The sequence below is a fragment of the Ammospiza caudacuta genome, chromosome 4 (assembly GCF_027887145.1).
Source record: "Ammospiza caudacuta isolate bAmmCau1 chromosome 4, bAmmCau1.pri, whole genome shotgun sequence".
NCBI classification, from domain to species: Eukaryota; Metazoa; Chordata; class Aves; order Passeriformes; family Passerellidae; genus Ammospiza; species Ammospiza caudacuta.
Window position 1 is genome coordinate 34,857,453 of NC_080596.1, and position 18,069 is coordinate 34,875,521.

At 45.9% G+C, this 18,069-nt stretch overlaps 1 protein-coding gene across 1 annotated transcript in view; it reads left to right on the forward strand.

Moving 5' to 3' along the window:
* The window catches only part of SHROOM3 (shroom family member 3), a 110,093-nt gene that overhangs the window by 14,611 nt on the left and 77,413 nt on the right, over positions 1-18,069 (forward strand). The window contains exon 2 of the mRNA XM_058803760.1: positions 17,259-17,413. Coding sequence (XP_058659743.1) covers positions 17,259-17,413 — 155 coding nt within the window. The remainder of the gene's footprint in view (positions 1-17,258; positions 17,414-18,069) is intronic.

The window sequence follows — 18,069 nt, forward strand, 5'->3', positions numbered from 1 at the left end:
TGAAGAAATACCCTTGAGTGCCTCTGTGAGGAGCATGATGAACCGTCAGAGTGGGAATCTGCTCTTGGAATTTCCTGTGGTAAACCTGGAAAGAATGAGTGAGGTGTCAGCAGTGTTTCCTCTGCTGTGCCCTGATGTAACTGGGGCAGAGTTTGGTTCTGGCTATTTAAGTGTCATGGATGAGCATTATTATCTGCCTGGAGAAATGGAGACACGACAGCAAAGTTATCCAAGGACACCCTTGGGAGCTGGCCAATATCCCAAATTTGTGCTATGGCATCAAAGAACAACATTTTTTATCTGGGCTGCTTCTCTCCAAGAAGCAGGGGAAATAATCTCTCCTGCCCTGATACTCCTTTGCTTCACACCTCTCCTGCTTTTCCCAGGCCACACGGGACTTGGAATTAGCTACTGATGGGAGAAAGAGAAGTGAGTGCTTTGTGTGAGCTACAGAGAGGGGATCTTTCATAGGACAGTGTAGCCAGGCCTTAGGAAATAAATTATGCCCTTTTTCTTTTGAGTTCTGGTGAAAAACTTGTATGATGCTGAAGAGCCATGAGACCTCTTTCTTAGATCCTGGTTCAATATTGCCTTCCCCATCATTCCCAAGAAAGCTCCCTGATTCATAAAAATCACCAGATATAACGCATGGAGCAATGATTTCCAGAGGCCAGTGCTTTTAGCTGGTGTAAATAAACACATTTGTCATACTGGAACAGCACCAGGATCTCAGCTGAAAAATTGCCCTGTGTTTTTCTTTCACTGGAGTGAATAATGTGTCCCTAAGGAACAAAACAAATTACTTAGGCATATTGCTCTGTCACAAGGAAAAGACCCAGGAATTCAGGTAGGCAGGGTTAGGCATAAAGCTCAGGCACAGTGTTCAGCATCTTAGAACAGAATTTCATGTGCTGCTTCAGCAGGACATTCAGCTGCTGAACTGACATTTTGAAGAGAAGGAGACAAGGAAAAAATGCAGAAAAACTTTAAAAAATGCATCAGGTTATTCAGTCCTTGTGCTGCCCAAATAGCAAGCCACACAGGTTTTGTTCAGAGTATACTCCTCAGGAAAGCATGAAGAACACTTCTCATCATCCTCCCAAAAGAGAAAGAAGAAATATCTGTTGGCAGACATTTGCTTCAAGATCAGCCACTTCCATCTTTGCTTGTGAGATTGAAAGGGATCTCAGAAGAGTCTGATTAGGCAGCAGAGTGGATCCTTGCAGAGTTGGAAAAAAGGTCTCAAAACTGAAAGTTTCTAAACTCCACCATGGATGTATTTCCACAATAGGAAAATCTGCATAATGAAGGGTGTTAGACACAAATATTTTGGGGAGCTTTGACTCTATGTATTTCATGGCTTTCATTCCCTCCACACAATGAACCATCTGCATTTAGTGAAGTCTGTGCCCAGCTTCTAAACCTTCTGCTGAGGTAATGGAGCTAGACCATGCCAGACTACTAGATATTAAAATTTGGTCTGTGTTTTTGGACTGATAAGGGAAATGTTGTGTTAACTGCTTTAATGCATTTTCCTATCACATTACATCATCTATGTGCATTTATTCATTCATTGTCAAATAGTCAAATTCTGGTTTAAAAAGTAGTATTTTAAAATCTGCAAAGAACTGTATTGACATGTCATGCTTCGCTACTTAACTCCAAACAGATTTCACCTGTGCGCATTTGGGGACCTGGGCCTTTATTGATTTCTTCCTGAATTAAATAAGCTTTTATGGGACAAGTAGACACCTAAACATATTGCGAGCATTTCAGCAAAAGCCCTTGTCTGAAACAGTAGTTTTTAAACCAAAGGACAGGGCTGCAATTTTGCCAGTGTTGTACTTTTTTTTATTGGGCTAGGGAGAAGCCATATTTGGAGTTGCACTAAACCTGCAGGTTCTCTGGCTGTGTTTCAGTCTGCCTTCCAGTCAAACTGGCATTTGTCTCCCAGTTCCAGAAATGTTACTGTGATGATGATGTGTGAAATGGAAACAAGACAATTAGTGTTTCAGACATGCCAAGCTGGCACTGGAACCAACTTACGTGAACTCCGAGGGAACAAATCTGATGTGGAGCCCATTCAGGGTAAACAGCAGTCTCAAAAGAGCAGCACGCCTTTATTTTCTGATCACGGTGGGTTAACGACTGCTTGTTAGTCCCAAGGTGTTCTCTGCTTCCCCACATCCATTCCTTGGGAGAAAGGAATGGGGTTTGCCCTTATTACTCAGATTACGAGTTTTGACCATGAAGTGATGAAGCATATGCAGGGAGCTATTACAGCTTCATTGGCAAGTGGCAGGGCAAAATTGTTCAGGGACTGTGAGCACAGGAATGGATGATAAGAGCCTTTTCATTTATTAATCACTTTAATTCACATCTAAAACTCAGCCAGCTGAAAAATAACCAGCTCTGGAGAACGGGCACGTAGAGCGCAGCACAGTCAGCTCATAGCTCGGTCATGACATCCATGTTTTACTACTTGTACTTTGGGAGGCTGTGCCAGGATTAATGACTCTGGACAATGCTGAGAAAGTGTTCATTATATGAGGAAGTTTATTAGATTAACTGACTAGGAGACATTTTGTGGAGATCTTCGCGGGGATGCTGCCAATCCCATGTTTTAAATGGAATATTAAGTGTTTTCAGTTGAACTACAAAAAACACATCACCGGTCGCTGGATGCTGAAGGGAAAACATTAAACTGAAGGTGCAATTTTTATTTTTAATTCTTTTTCCCCCAGAAAAGGAAAGTTTCAGATTGGTTTATGCAGGAATTACCTACTCATGAACCTGTGTTATCATGCTGAATGTTCACAAATTTAACACGTTTTTAGCTGTATTCTAAAAATCTTCCAAGGCTTACATCCCCTGTAGTCCATGGAGATGGTGGTGGCAATAGATACCTTGGGTAGATGGGATAGCTGGTGCTGGGAAGCTTGTACGCTCCCACAGCCTTGGAGGAGGAGGATGTTCATGGTGATAGACACCGTGATCATTCTGTCCTTGCACCAGGGTTACCCTTGCTGCTACTTGGAGTGAGGGAGAAGGAGAGGATTTAAAACATTTTCGTTCATTAAAGTATGACAAAAGATCTCATTCTGCCCAGGCATGCAGCCCACAAAGCTGTTTAGGGCCTGAAAGAATCAATTGAGGCGATCCAACGGCAGCAGGACAAAAGACCTGGGGCAGTGTAATTAGCTAAGTACTGCATGCTGCTCCTTCAGTCCCCTCTCAGTTAATCAGTCAGGACAGGGATGGCTGGGTGCAAAGCATCACTGAGATCATGCACTGGCCCCTGTCGCCTGGGCTCCTCTGAAAGCCATGGCTGGCTCTGGGGTTTGTAGATTTTATCAGTGATTGAAACCTGCTTCCCCCACATGGACATGATGGGCATCCAGACTTAGCAGTTCTTGTGACAAATGGTAACAATGCCAGCGGCAAGTAGAAAGGAGAGACTCCATCCCTGCATTGCACACTGTTTAGCTCTGAAGACAAACACCAGCACAGAGTTACATCTGCAATTTATAGAGATCTCTAGGATCCAACAGGAACAGCCAAGAGGCCACCATAATCACTGTGCTGTTTTTGTACTTGGTATTTTGTCTCTCCATGCAGTGAAGGCATTAATCCTGACCTCAGTAAGGGCCAGAATGCAGGAGAGATCAAACTGCTCAGGCTTTGTTCAGATCTGGGGGTCTGTCCTGTCAGCAAAAGGGAGATTCAATCAGCTGGCTCTGTTCCTAATTCAGCTTGAGGAACAGATGCTGGGAAATTACTGGAACTGGTGCTCTGTGCAACTTTTCAAAGGGCCAGCACTGTACATTTTTAATTATTATGTTGGCAAGGGTGAGAGCAAACAGCAGCAGTTCAATATCAGTGCTCCTCAAAGTCTCTGCTAGGACAGCTGGAAACTCACACTTGCAGCCTTAAGGTTTGTTGTCCCATTTCTGGGTGGAAATCTCCTGCCAGGCCCTTTGAACCTGAGCTGGCCTTCAAAGCTCATCCAAGCTTTTCACAAGTTCACCACAGTCTGCTTTGATACAGAAAAGGCAGTGCTTGCTTTTCACAACTGTCATAAAGACATTTCCTCAGAGAGTAGCTTTAAAATAATTTGGAAGCCTGGAGGAAGGGTTGCAGCTGGACATCTGTAGCCATAGCAAAGGAAATATCCATTCCAAGCCCTCTTACAGAGGCACATTTTCCCTGAAGAATCCTTCTGTGTTGCGATAATGAGTGTTGCAGGGACCCCAGGCAGTGCAAAGGAGGGCTCTTTATTGCCAAAACCATGCCAGTTCATGCAGTTTCAAGGCACAACAAGCCCAGGTGAAGCAGCCAGCATTCACCACGATGTGGACATGCAGCATGTCTCTCACATCCCTCTATTCCAGCTAAGTCACTCCCTTCTCCTTAGCCTAAGGAACAGGCCAGAGCCCTGTTGCAAGGCCTTCCCTTTATAAAGCCTTACCCATCAGTAACACTTCTGTATAGGCTTCATCCTAACCTCATGAAATGAAAAAGGCATACACTGAATTTAGCAATGCCTGGTCAAATCCCTGGAAGGATATTAATAAAACTAATTCCAAACAGAGCAGTGTCTGCCACACTATTTCTGCTTTGAGGTTTCCAGTGAACTTTTTGTTCTTTCCTCTTGGAACTTTTACGCAATATTCAAGTTTTCTGCAGCTTGTTTGTCTCAAAGCTGTTGTTGCAAAATTGTTTGCCAGAAAGGACATTGTCATCATTCACAGGACCTATTTTTAAATTCCACCAAGATTCCTTAAGTGAGAATGTTATCCCAGAGAACTGTACATCCCAGAGATGCTGTGGAGCCTCTTGGAGCTGAAACAATTGAGCACATTCACTGAAGTGGCAGGGAGACCATGGGGAAACAGTGTCGTTACCTACACTGGAATTTGGCCAGCTGCCCAGCTGCCACTAATGCCTCCACTCTTTCAGGAATGTCCTGGGATTTTCATTAATGTGTAATTCAGCTTATAAAAACATGTGCCTGCTGCCTTATCCCCTGGAGCTATGGCAAGTAAAGAAATGCTGTTTGGCCTCTGTGTAGTGGCTGCCTTTAGCAGGCACATTCCCTTCCTTTCTAGTTATTCCTGCTCCTCTCCTTCCTCCTTCCAGCCCAGGATGTGAGGGTAAAGCTTCCAGTGCATTGTGTAAAAACGTGAAGCAGGAATATGATTTTTCAATGCCTAAGGCTGAAGCTAAGAAAACAGAAGGGCTATTTTTACCCAGAGGTTCATCATCACCACATTTGTAACAATACCTCCAGAACCTGGCATTATGTTCAAGAAGAGAGGAGGCCAGCAAGCCAAATGGCCTTCTCATGATGCAGGAGTTGCGGCTCATTTTGAGCCAGATATAAAACTGGAATATGAAATCTTTGTAATCCAATTCTTTCCTGACATCGGGAGCCTTTCGCTGCTGAGAGCTGAACACATCATTTTTCATTGCCCTTGTTAGTGAAAACCTCGGAGCTGTTTGTCCTGTCAGTTTATTTTCAATGACATTTTTGGAAACAGAAGAGCAGCAAAAAAAACCCTAACAAACATGAAGAGAACTGTGAGAAATCAGGAAATGGGGCCAAGTGGAGGAGAAGGCAGGAAGGGAATGTGTGTGTTCAATTTGTGTTTGCAGTGCTTGTGTGGGACTTGTCCCTGTCACAATATGGTAAAACAACAATTTGAAACCCTTCCTCTAGAAAGGAATGCCCATGTCATCCTGGAGATGCAGGGCAAGGTGTAAATCCAAAGCAAGCATGAAGGAGGAAGACAGCAGGCAATGTGCCTGGTGTTTTTGCAGGTCTGTTTACCTCATCCATCTCCGTGGCACCTGACAGCGCTGGAAACTTGGACCTGCCTCAACCTGAACTGCAGCTGAATTAATCTCTGTGTCTACTGCAGCTAAAAATAGTTTTGCCAAAAAGTGTTTGGCTTGGTAAATGAACAAGCTTGGAAATGCAGGTATAAATTCCCCTCCCTAAAATGTCTGGATAAGACATTTCCAAGCAGGATGTGGCCACTTCAGAGGATACAGGCTAAGAGAGGGAGAGGTGCTGCATGTGACTGTGGGAGTGGCTTTAGGGAGCACCTGTCCCTGCCACCCTTATCTGAAGGGACTGTTTTAGAGGCAGAAGAGAACAAATGCCTTTCTTCTCTCACCCTGTCAGTTTCTGCAGGATTATGTCTGTATCTGCAGTATAAAATCAACAAGAAAGTTCCCGGAATGCTCTGAAATGCCTTGTTAATCACTAGCTAAGCCTGCTCTTATCATGTTAGTTTCCAGATTGCTCCAGCATTTCTTGAGCTGGTGAAAAACCCTCCCATGCAGGTTAAAGACATTTCTGCTAACATGTGGACAGGGAATTTCAGGGGCTTTTGGGCAGTAGTTAAAGAATTGACACGGAGCACGAACAAAATTAATTCAGTGCTTATTAACATGAATGTTCAATCATTTTTAGCAGCATAAGGTACTTTCAGGACAAACTCATAGGGAATGTGCTCTGAGCCACAGGGTGAACGATACTATCAGGAAAAACAGACCTCAGAGATCATGTCTGGCAGAGTGGGAAGCACTGTAAGATATCAGCCAGGCAAGCTGAAGGGGTCAGGACCCCTTCCCTCTCATTTTGTACGTGGACAGAGGACTGCAGCATCTCCTGATGAGCCTGCCTGGGTTTTCAGAACTGAAATTGAGGAATAAGGTAAATACCACTTCTTAAACAGTTTATTCTCTCTTTCCCACATAATAAAATTTATTCAAGCCTCTGCCTTTGAACCTTTCAGATACTTTCTGTGGCTTAAGTGCAGCACTGCTCTATTTTCACAACACCAGTAATAATTGAAAAATTATTTCCACTGAGAAATGAGTTCCATGGAGAAGCAGTTGTTCCCTGGAGCAGCCGCGGGGTGACAGCAGAGGACAAGGAAAGTGACTGCAGGCCGAAGCGGCCAGGGCTGGGTGCCCTTTACAGGGAGATCCTCCTAAGTGCTGCTCCATCTCTCTCCTGCTCTCAGGAAGACCAGGAGGCACCTCAAGACATCCAAACGACCAGAGCAAGAGCAGGCGCTTCATTTCCCGTGCTCTTTTCCATTTGGATAGCCTGCTACAAAGAAATGCCCGTTCTATTAAACTAGCTGCTGCACTTGGATCTGTGGAGCTGACCTTCCTTGGAGATCTCAGAGGACGAGTCTGCCTTGGAGACAAAAGAAATGGAAGAAGGTGGAAGGGAGGAGGGGTGACAAGCTGATCTGCAGGCAAGGAAAAGCAATCTCCCAGGCTGCGAGCCTGGCATCTTTCATGGGCACTAAATTCACTTGAGAAGAACTTACAGTAATTACAGAAGGCTGGGGGAATGAAGAAAGGGTTTGCCAGGAGTGATGTGATGACGATGGCTCGGGCTGTGAAATTCCTCTTTTGTCGCGGCACCGTGGCCCTGAGCTGTGTGCTGTTGTCTGTCCCAGGGCAGCTCTGGCTGTGGCATTGGGCAGGGATGTGACCTGGCACCGAGTCAGGATGCTGGGTGAGCCGGCTCAGCTCCCTCTGCAAAGTCTGTTAGCTTTGCCTGCTCATCCCTAAGGGTGCCAGAGGTACTCTCCTGCCCTGAAGGACAACTCTCTGAATGTTCAGCTGGGTTTTATTTGCTGTTGGCCGCTCTAAGCTTTGATCTTCAAAGGGTGACTAAAAATGTTGATGTCTGATTCTCATTAAAATGAGGGAGAAGTGCATCCCTAAATCCCTTCAGCAGCTATTGAATCCTGGCAAGAGCTCCAGTTGATTCATCAAGCATGGCTCTGCTGCATGATCTATTTTTATTTCCTCTCAGATATATACTGTTTAGTGGTTAATGGTTTGTATCACTGGGCTCAGGGAGGAAGAAGAGCATGATAAAGAAGGGGAAAAGGTAAAAAGGCACATGATAGTATCATGAGGGAGAGGACAACCACAGCAAACAGAGGAGAATTAAACCTGTGGAGACAAGTGGGAAGCCAGAAATAATGATGGAAAGACATCCAAGAGCACTTCCTCATGCTTGTAGGAAAGGGAACAGTGCTGTGAGAGACAATGCCCCAGTGCTGGGGACATGGATGGAATATTAAAGGCAAGGAGTCTGGCTTGGCATCAGCACAGCATCATCTCAGTCAGAGCAGGGGCTCCAGAACTGCTGTGTGGTGCTTTCTGTGACCCTGGAAAAGATACATAAACATGGCTCCTGTTTTTATTCCTCTCTAATTTAGGAACAATACTTCCTGCTGTCTCCCTATGGTGTTGAAAGGCCAAATTAGTTAATGGAAGGAAAGTTCTTGAGGATGATTACTGCTGTTTTCATTACTATCATTATTGCTATTTATAATAGGTATAATGGAAGTGTTAATATTGGGGAAGGGAAATAAGGGAAAGAGAAGTGGCAAACATCAAAAGCAGTAACTGGCCATGCTGGGGCCAAGGATCTGTCTACAGGAAAGATAAGTACTACCTGTTCCAATAGCCAGAAAATCCCATAGCTTTAGATTCACCTAATTTATGGAATTACCTGATTGGAGGGTGGGTTTTCTTGACATTTCTGCCTTGAATCCATGTGAGCAATATGCCAAGGCAGGAAGTTCACTGCCTAATCCTGTGATGAAAAAGAACCTTGACAACTGTCCTTTGAGAGCTGCTGATTGTCTCCTTTCTCCTCCAAACTGGTCCCAGGTATGTACATCTCAGCTATATTTTCTTACCTGGGAGTATTTTCCAGTTAACCCAAAATGAGACAATCCCAAACCAGTCTCCTGGCACTTGGTCACCCTGTCAAGCCTCAGGGGGTTGCAGCAATATAGGTCATAAAAGCAAGTATAAAAACAGTAATACAAAAGTCTGGGAAGACTTGTTAAACATCCTGTAGAGAAGGGCACATTGCCATTTGTGCCTTGATTTTAGAACAGCCAGGAGATTAAAGCAGTGACTGAATTTCCTTCTATGGCTCTTCCTGTGATGCTAGGGTTGGCCTTCCCAAACCTTGGAAAGTTGTCCTTGGAGTAGGGAACAAACACAATTTTGAGGACACATCTCCAACTGGTCTGCTTTCCTAGATGGTGAGGACAGCCAGAGGGAGGGGACAGAAGGTACAGAAGGCCGTGCAGTGCACAACAAATAATCAGCCAACAGCAAAATATAATGACATGTGCCTAAACTGATCCAATTTCACTCAGTCCCAAAGGGGGCATTTTGGGGTGGGCCAATTCTTGCACCTTTAACCTTTTTGTGAGTGGATGGTAGTCCATAGCATCCCACAGTTTGAGGGATAGGCTGCAACCACAAGGGCTGTTTGGGGATGGTGTGTGTGCTCTGTGGAAGTGCCTGTGGGAAGGATTAGGGAACAGCTAATGCCACTGACTGTATATCCTAAGATTCATAGGGCTCAGGCAGTCCCTGAACAGCACCTTACCTCAGTTTTAGTAATTACAGCTGCTTCCACAGGCCCATGTCCATTTTTGAGGAATGTGTGGCACTGAGTGAGGAGCACTGAGTGCCACAGACTCACAGCTGTGAGGCAGTGCTGTCTCCTGTGCTGGGTGGCCACAAGTTTGACAGCCTCTTGCCTAGGCTAAATGGGCTTGCTGTCAAAATGTTCTAGGGACTGGATTTTAATTGCTGAAACCTTGTGAGAAATGTGAGGAAGGACTGTAAGGTTGGGGGCAGGATGGCAAAGCAGGGTGAAAAAAAAAAAATCCTTGGGTGTGTTTGGGGCAGAGCAGAAGACCTTTCCAGCAGACTCTTTGGCAAACAGCTATTTTTAACTCTCCCCTTGCAAAGCAAATATTAACTCTCAGCCATGTGCAGCCACTGGCTTTGTGTGCTCTGGAGAGGGGCGAGCTGTATCAGCTATAACAGAGGAACAGAGAATGAGTTCTTGTAGCCCCTTGAGCTGATACCGGCCGATAATCGCCGCAGACCAAACAGGATCAAGTAAACATGCTCCAGGCCCCAATATTTGTGTCACCTGGTGCTATGCTCTCTGTGGCGTGCTTGGAATGGATTGTTTGCAAAAACCAAACAGTGAGCAGAGGAGTAGGGCTCTCTGATTGCCAGGAGCACGGGCAGGGCGTGTTCTGCAGGCTGGGATTGGAACTGGGAGCAGGAAGCAGAGGATGAACAGGACGAAGTGGTGCCTCACAGGGCAAGAACTGCTCTGCACCTGCACTGGCATCGCTGTTCCGTAGCTGACCCAGGTGTGCCTCAGTCCTTCCTTGCCTTGCCCACTTCCAGTGGGCTGTAAGCAACAGGAGGGAAAGGCGGGAGGAGGCTGTGGTGATGGATTTATGCTGGCTGAGAACCAGCTGTCTTTGCCTGTCCTGCAGCTGCTCTTCTCCCTGCCCAGAGGTTCAGTCCATGTGTCGCCCATGTGTAGCTGAGAGCCGACTTTGGTGCTGCCTCTCTGCTCAATCATCACAGCTTTTCCACATCTGTTTTCCATGCCTCTGTTTCTCAAAGCTGCAGGGCTTGGGGCAGGAATTGTCCATGATGAGGTGTTTGTACCAAGCCTTTGAAGGTGGGACCTTATACAGCTCGAGGCGTTGCCCACAGCAAACACAGATTAGTTCCTTGTCTTGTATAATCCAAGAGGGGTGGAGAAAATGTATTGTTGCTTTGCCTCCAGTTGCAGAAAAGATCCTGGATGCTTCTTGAAGGCCTGAATCCAAGCTGCATCACAGGCCCATCTTTCTTTGTGCATTAGTTGAAAGAAGACTTGATTTTCCCTGCCCCTTCCTCTTTTAAATGTAGAAATCTCTGTGGGAGCCTAGCAGTTTTGTGCTTAAGAAGGTGGAAAATTATCTTAAGAGCTAAGCCTTCTTTCCTCCACTGGCTTAGGAATTTAGAGTCACCAAGAGGAGTCAGACGCAAACTCATCCAGGCATGGCTCCTTATCTCTTGGAGCCCAAGCCAGCAATCTGTTTTCCATTCACTTCTTGCCACTTTTTGCTGAGGGGCTGGCTGCTGAGATTAACCTTGCTCCCAGGACAGGAAACAATCACACAGGAAATGGAAAGGTGTGGAAGTGTTGGAGCCTGCAGGGCAGTCCTGGGAATGACCTTGAATCCTCAGCACTTGTCAGTAACTTGCACCCCTCCTGCACGGATCCCACTGGCATATCTGCAGCTGGATTGCAGCTTTGGTGCCCACAGTCACTGTACCATCTGTGCCACTTGCACTCACATCCTGGGTGTTCATCAACATGTTCAGGCTGAGTGGGGGAGAAAATGCCTTCTTCTGCCTGTGTTAAAGAACAGATTTACTTTAAAGTATTGCAAAGGTTTCAGAGCTCTGCTAACCCTTCAAAACTGTGGAGTTTAACTTGTTCTTCCACTGAATCAAGTTCGGCCTCTCAAGGTGCAGTCATTCAATATGAACCTTGTATGATCACCTGGAATAAATTAGCATAAACACTACTATGCTTTGTACTTGGGAGCAGAAATGTTATTGTAGACCAATGCAGAACACTATGAGAAAAAAAGCCTTCCTTGCTCAGCAGCAGCATAAAACAATAACTAATTTGGAAACTCTTTCCTTAGTTTGGAGTAAATGGCAATAGCTGAATTCTCTCCAGATGCATCAGGGATGGGGAAATCCAACAGAGACATGGCTCCAGGGGGAGACCTTTGACTTAACTATTTCTTGATTGAATTGTCTTAACTGCTCTGTCACGCTGACACAGATGTTGGGGACAATGGGGAGGAATTTCTGTCTGCTGCATGTCACTGCCCCCCAGTTGTGACATGGCATTAAGGTTGAACGAGGGGAGCAGCATATCCTCTGGAGACATTCAGCAGCTCTGCAACTTTGTTTTTGGGTTTTGAGAACCATCTCTGAACTCCACAGGGGATTAAAAATCTCCAACACAAAGCCCACATCAATTCAGCAACTCAGTGAGTTTTCTGAGCAAGCCAAAATATATGTGCCCTGCTCTGCACTGGGTGCAATGCACCGGTGGTCTGGTGTGGCTCTGCTACACCTCATAGTGCACAGGGAAATGAAACATCCCAGTCTTCCCAGTTTGAAGCTCCAGTCTGGGCTCTGAAAAGTGACTAAAATCTTGGCTGTTGAACTTGGAGTGAATACAGTCAGATTTTCTGGTTCCACCCTTTCCCTCACATTGCACTGGTGCTGATGACCTTGTGAAGAGATGAACCCCAGATTCAAAGGAAACACATCTTACTACTGGAAAGAATGGAAATGGTTCCAGTGAAATACTTGAAAACAAGAGCTCTAAAGCAGAGAACATTTTTCTGTAATGCTGTTCCTGGGAAAGTCAGGGATTCCTTGCATCGGAGAATGCTCCCTCTCTATTCCTTCATGGGGGGAAATTGCTTCCTCTTTCCCCCTGTCAGTTCCTATAAAATCTTCAGCAGCTCAGGAATTCTGAACAACCACCTCCAGCAGTTCATATGTGATGCTTCTCTTCCCATCATTATAATACCTGACACAAAAAGGGCAGCAGTTTGTCATAGCAATTGCTGCTGCTTCTGTCAGCACCCTGCTATGCTGGCTTGCTGCTTTTTCCAGGGCATCTCCAGGTGTCCCCCAGGAACTGTCCTGACCTGCTGCATGGCTCTGCTCTCACCTGTGCAACTGCATACATCAGTGTGCACACATCATTGCTTGATTGCTCCTCTTTTTTGTTGAGAAACTCAAGCAAGTTTACAGTTTCAGAATCACATGTACTATTCACCATAGAAAGGACACAAAGATGGAATAATCCATCTTAAGAGCTGCAGAGAATTTGTTTTTACAAAAGCTCCTAGAAGAAAGGGAAGAGAGGGATAAATAAAGAAAACTTCTTTAAAATAACCAAGAAAGGCTATCAGTTAGCCAGTGTTCTCTGAACCTACAGTAACCATAGTGAGCCAAACAAAAGGCAGCAGTACTAAGTCTTATGTATCCTTGGTGATCTGCTTAAGCAACTTCTTGCTTTTACAGTAAGCCAAAAAAAGGGGGAACACATGGGTTTGAAGTCTCCTGCAGGATCTATTGAGTGACAAGAAGCCTCCTCTAATGCAAGAAAATGGTCTGGAATGTTCATGCAAAGCAGGACCAGGGGTGGCCTTTGGGATTTTCAGCAGAGGGCAGTGGGCATGGAAGGCTTTGCTGCAGAAAAGACAACGGCAGGACTGGAGTTTGCATCAGCCCAAGGAGACTCTGGAGGCCTTTTCAAGTGGGTGCATTTTAGGAGAGGCCAGCTTGGCAGGGAGCTCCTTGTCTTCTCCTTCCAAAAGAGCCTGACAGAATTGGCTAGATGGCTTTGTGATAAACAGGAGAAACGAGGAGGTGTGGAACATGCTGCAATCACAGAAGTTTGATGGGGTTTCACAAGAAGTGGGAACCATCCTGTCTGGAACTTCATCAGGAAAGTAATACTTTGCTGTTGCATGTTTCTAATTGGCATGAACTCTCCCCAGGGCCAGGGCCTGGGAGCTAGGGATTTGCAGAGACATCTGGAATAAGAGCCAGGATCTGGATCATCACCACCCACAGAGCACTCACACATTAATTAGACAGGACAGAGGAGATAGAACAATTGTGTCCATTCCCGGGGGGAAACTGAGGCATGGAAAACAAGAGTCTTTATGCTATTGACATGTTTTGCTGTACAGATGTTCCTGCTGATTTCAAGGGCAAGGGATTGTTCTCCCCTCCTGGCACTGCCTAGGCTCTGGTCACAGCACCTGTAGTAAGCACCAGCCATTGAATCCAGCCCCAAAGGTTCAAAGCCAGACTGATTTTCAGGTATTCCTCTACCCCATACTTGTCAGAGTCACCTTTCATAACTTGACTTGGCAGAGCAGTGGGCCTAATTCAGCCAAAACGAAAAAACTCCAATCCCTGGCTGGCTCCCACTGGCTCCTCCTGCTCCTGACGGATGAGTGACTATCATTACACCCACAAGGTGTGCTGGCTGCATTTCACCTTGTTTTTCTCAGCTTAAATAAACTGTAAGAGGTCTTGCTGGCCACTGATTGGCCCCTTGCTCGAGGTCCTGTAGCTTATGGCCATCACATTTTTGACACAAGTGACTACCGAGGGTGGTTTTGGCAATGCGGTATCTGCTCCACTTGCACACTGAAAACAACAGACTGCAGTGCTGGCTGTGCCCTGGCTGAGTGACAGCACTGAGATCCACTGGGGATTTAGGGAACAGTGGAAAGCTCACCTTCCCACTTCCACTCACTGGAGATCTGGCGCCCAGGGTGAGTCAGAGCAGGGAGCCACAGGCAGAGGTGGTCCCCACGTGGCGTTGTTTGGCTGCTGTGGCTGCATGGCGTGCACACATCTCCCATCCTCTGCTCTGTGCCTCCAGCACATCCCATCCTGGGCTCCGTGCACCCTCCTACAGCAAAGCAGGTGTTCATTTAACCAGGTTACCTGCATGGTGAGGTTTGTTTGCTTTGTTGATAATTGTTACACTGTGATAGAGCTTTGTGTTTATAGTGCAGCTCGTTTTGTTTGAATCACTCAATCCTCCCCAGGAAATTTAACCACTCCTTAAACACAAATATTTTCAGAGGCATGCAAAAATGAAGAATGGACATGGAGCATCTGAGCTTTGCTTTGGACTTTTGATGGAACCTTGTAAGTCTTTTTGCCCTTTTTGCTCCTCTGAGCAGTAGTACCAGGTCACAGGCCTGTTGTTAATGTTTTCTTCCAGGAACTTTCAGGGATTTGTATGCAGGTAACCCCAGCTGGGTAGATGAGAGATGAGGATGCTAACAGGTTTGTAATAGATGAGAGTGTCAACAGTAAAATGTCAGTCCACATCTCCATTTATATTCTCTCCAAGTCCGTAAGTAATACAGGTTTGAAGCTGCCATCTAAACCTTCCAAAGGCAGCATGTGGGTCTGGTTTTAGGTCTTGCTGATGGACAGTTTAAGCACACAGGAGCAAAGCAGTTCACTTCCAGCCTCTGGAGTAACTTGCAGATGACTCTACCCATGCTAACAAACTTTCCTTCAAGGCATCCTTTACTCTGGTACTGTGGCTGGCTGCTTGGCCTTGCAGGCTGCAGTTTAAGAGCCCTTGGGGTATGGATAAGCTGGAATGCATCAGGATTTGAAGAAAGATTTCTTTCAGACCGGTTAATAACGTTATCAGCATGATCAGAAGTATTGCAGGGTTTAGTCTTCCCTGAAAGTGTTTGATTTCACATTCTTTATAAAGGTGAAAATGGAAGAATCCAAATATCCATTTTCACTGCAAAAGGAGGAAAAGGAAGGTCTGGCCCCTGTAGTTGTAAAGACAACCTTAAAAGTGTTCCTGTGAAGTGAAAAACCTCAAATATATAATTACAATTGGAATTATTAGATGATAAATCACAGATCATAATTCTGCTGACATTTTAAGGTTGGGGTTCCTCCAGGCACAAATGAATACAAATGCTTCTGATGAGTATCACAGCCTTTGAAGTAGCTGGTATTTGTTACAAAACATATTTTTCCAAGCAGCACTTTTCTCCAGTATACATGCTGTAACATAAAGCAAAACCAAACATAAAATCCCTTCTGTTGACTATATCACAAGTTAATCTAACCCCTAGTACCCCACTATTGTATTTCATTGAAATGATACCCACCTGTTCTGCTTTACAGCAGCAATAAACTGCAGCAATACTGCATTTTTCGTTTGTTATTTATTTATACTGGCAGCAAGGGTTTCATCTCTCACCCTTCCTGGTAATTGTGATACAAGGCTCTTTATGGGAAGGCTCATTCCTGTGGTTTTATTCATTCTTAAGAAGAAAAGAAAAAATTCATTCATCAGTGGAATGACTTCCTGGTAAAATGAATGACAATGATTTTTACCTCCCTTTGTAGGGGGTTTGGAGACTTTTTTGACTGATGTTTGGGGAAGTCAGATTTTACATTTTAGAAGGTACCTGGGCTGGAATTCCTTGGTTAGGAGGAACAGACCAGCTTTGCCAGTGAGAAACCACCATTGAACACCAAAACTAATGCCCTGGTAAAAACCTGGGCAGCGCGTCTGCATGTGCTGAGTTACATGTCTGGGGCATGGCTTAATTACACACTGCTTGGCCTGACTTGAAATAAAAGCAACTTCCAGAAGCATGCCTGCAATTCCACTGCCCTGGAAATCTCACCCCTGCACACAGCTGCCCTTCCTGCCTGGATCTGAGGCAGAACCAATGCAGCCACATCTCTTTGTGTCAGCAGGATGTCTGGGGAGGTGAGTGCCTGAAGGAAGTGCTTCTACTTCTGCTGTGCCAGGAGATGTTCCACAGGAGGGAACGTGTGGGTCCTGTGGCATCTGCTAACACAGGTCACAGCCTCTGTTGAGCAGGGACTGCACGGTGCTTTGAAAAGCAGGTGTTGTGGTGGCAGGTTTTGTGGCCAAAGTAATTATCAGTTGCACTTGGAGCTGCTGGCACTCCCGAGGCTCCTGGAACTCAGCATTTGCAGTGCCTAACCTGGCCCTCTGCTATGCTAGTATATGCCTTTGCAGGGAGAGTGCATCAGTGCACAAGGCTGCAATTCCCAGGTCCTGGGCCAGATTTTCTTCTCTGCCTTGTGTATTTCTACTGGCACACAGATGGGGAGTCACTACACTGTGTAGATGATGGGCAGTACAAAGCAGAGGCAAGTGCCCTGGGACTCTGCTTCTAGCCTTGCCACTCCATAGCCTGGATCAGACTGCTTACTTTCTCATAAAATTCAAATAATCATCTACTTTCTTTATATCCCTAGCTGAAAAACCCTACAGAGATGCTGCACTTCATTAACTACCTACACCTGAGTGCTCCTGCTTTGCTGCTGGCCAGTAAGAAAGAAGCTGTTGTTCATCAGGCATCTGGGTCCCAAAGGGGAGCTTGAACAAACAAAATCACATCCAAGCTCTTCTAATCCTGGCTTTGCCCTTGGGCTGGTGCCTGGGTGCTCTTATCAAGAGGCATTCCATGGCTGTTGCTGGAGTTCACTGCTTCCAAATACCAAAGACTTTTCAGGCTTATTCTAAGCAGTGCTTCTTGGCAGAGCTCATCTGGCTGCTGATTCCAACTCACTTCTATAAGAAATGTAGGGGTGTCAAGCACAGACCTTTGAGTGAGCTGGCTGGCAAAGGGTTTTTTTAATCCAAGAGCAGAGTTTGGGGCTGGTAGATCAATTCTTGAACAGAAGCACACTCTCAGCTCTGCAGGTGAAAGCCAAACTGTGTCAGGCACATCTCACTTTCTCCCTTCTCTCCTGTGCAGATTGAAGAGGGAGGGAAGGCAGATTCCCTGCCTTCCAAGCTGCAGGCTGGTGATGAAGTGGTGAACATCAATGAGGTGGAGCTGAGCAGCTCCAGGAGAGAGGCCATCTCCCTGGTGAAAGGCTCCTACAAGAAGCTGAAGCTTGTCGTCCGCAGGTAGGCGAGAGCCACAGTCATTCCCTGCCCTCCTCCTGCCCCACAGGCCACACAGCCATGCCCCTCACTACTCCAGCTGGAGCCCTATGGCTTGGCCTAATCTGAGCACAAGCCTTGTTTTGAGAGCACAGGCATGAGCCCACAGGCAAATGCTTGTTCTTTCACCAACATTTCTAGGGCTCCTTTGTCACTGACAAGTCCAAGCACGTGAAACACCCATTTCTCTTGCACTGCTCCCCTGCCATGTGGAGGGAACTCCTGCAATGTGCACATGACATTCCAGGATCCCTGTTCAGTGATGTACAGGCAGTCCCATCTTCCTCCCATGTCCCTGGGGCTCCCTGCCAAAGGGTGACAGCTCTGTACATAGCTCTTGCCTCATTTGCTGCACGCTGTCACTGTTGCTGTGGCAGCACAAAGATTTCCACTGGCCTCATCAAGATTTGGAGCTGTTTGGTGTTCTGCAGGTAAGTGATAGAGGATTTTGAATCCAAGATGTTTGGGTCTGGAATTTGTGTTGTTTTTTTTAAAACCTTAACAGAAATGCTACCTATGTCTTTTGCTGTGGCCATGGCCAGTTTCTTTCTGTGCTAGTTAAGTGATAGCTGGTATCACTTTATGGAGAGCTCTGTCCTCAAGCTCCACACTTGGGCAAA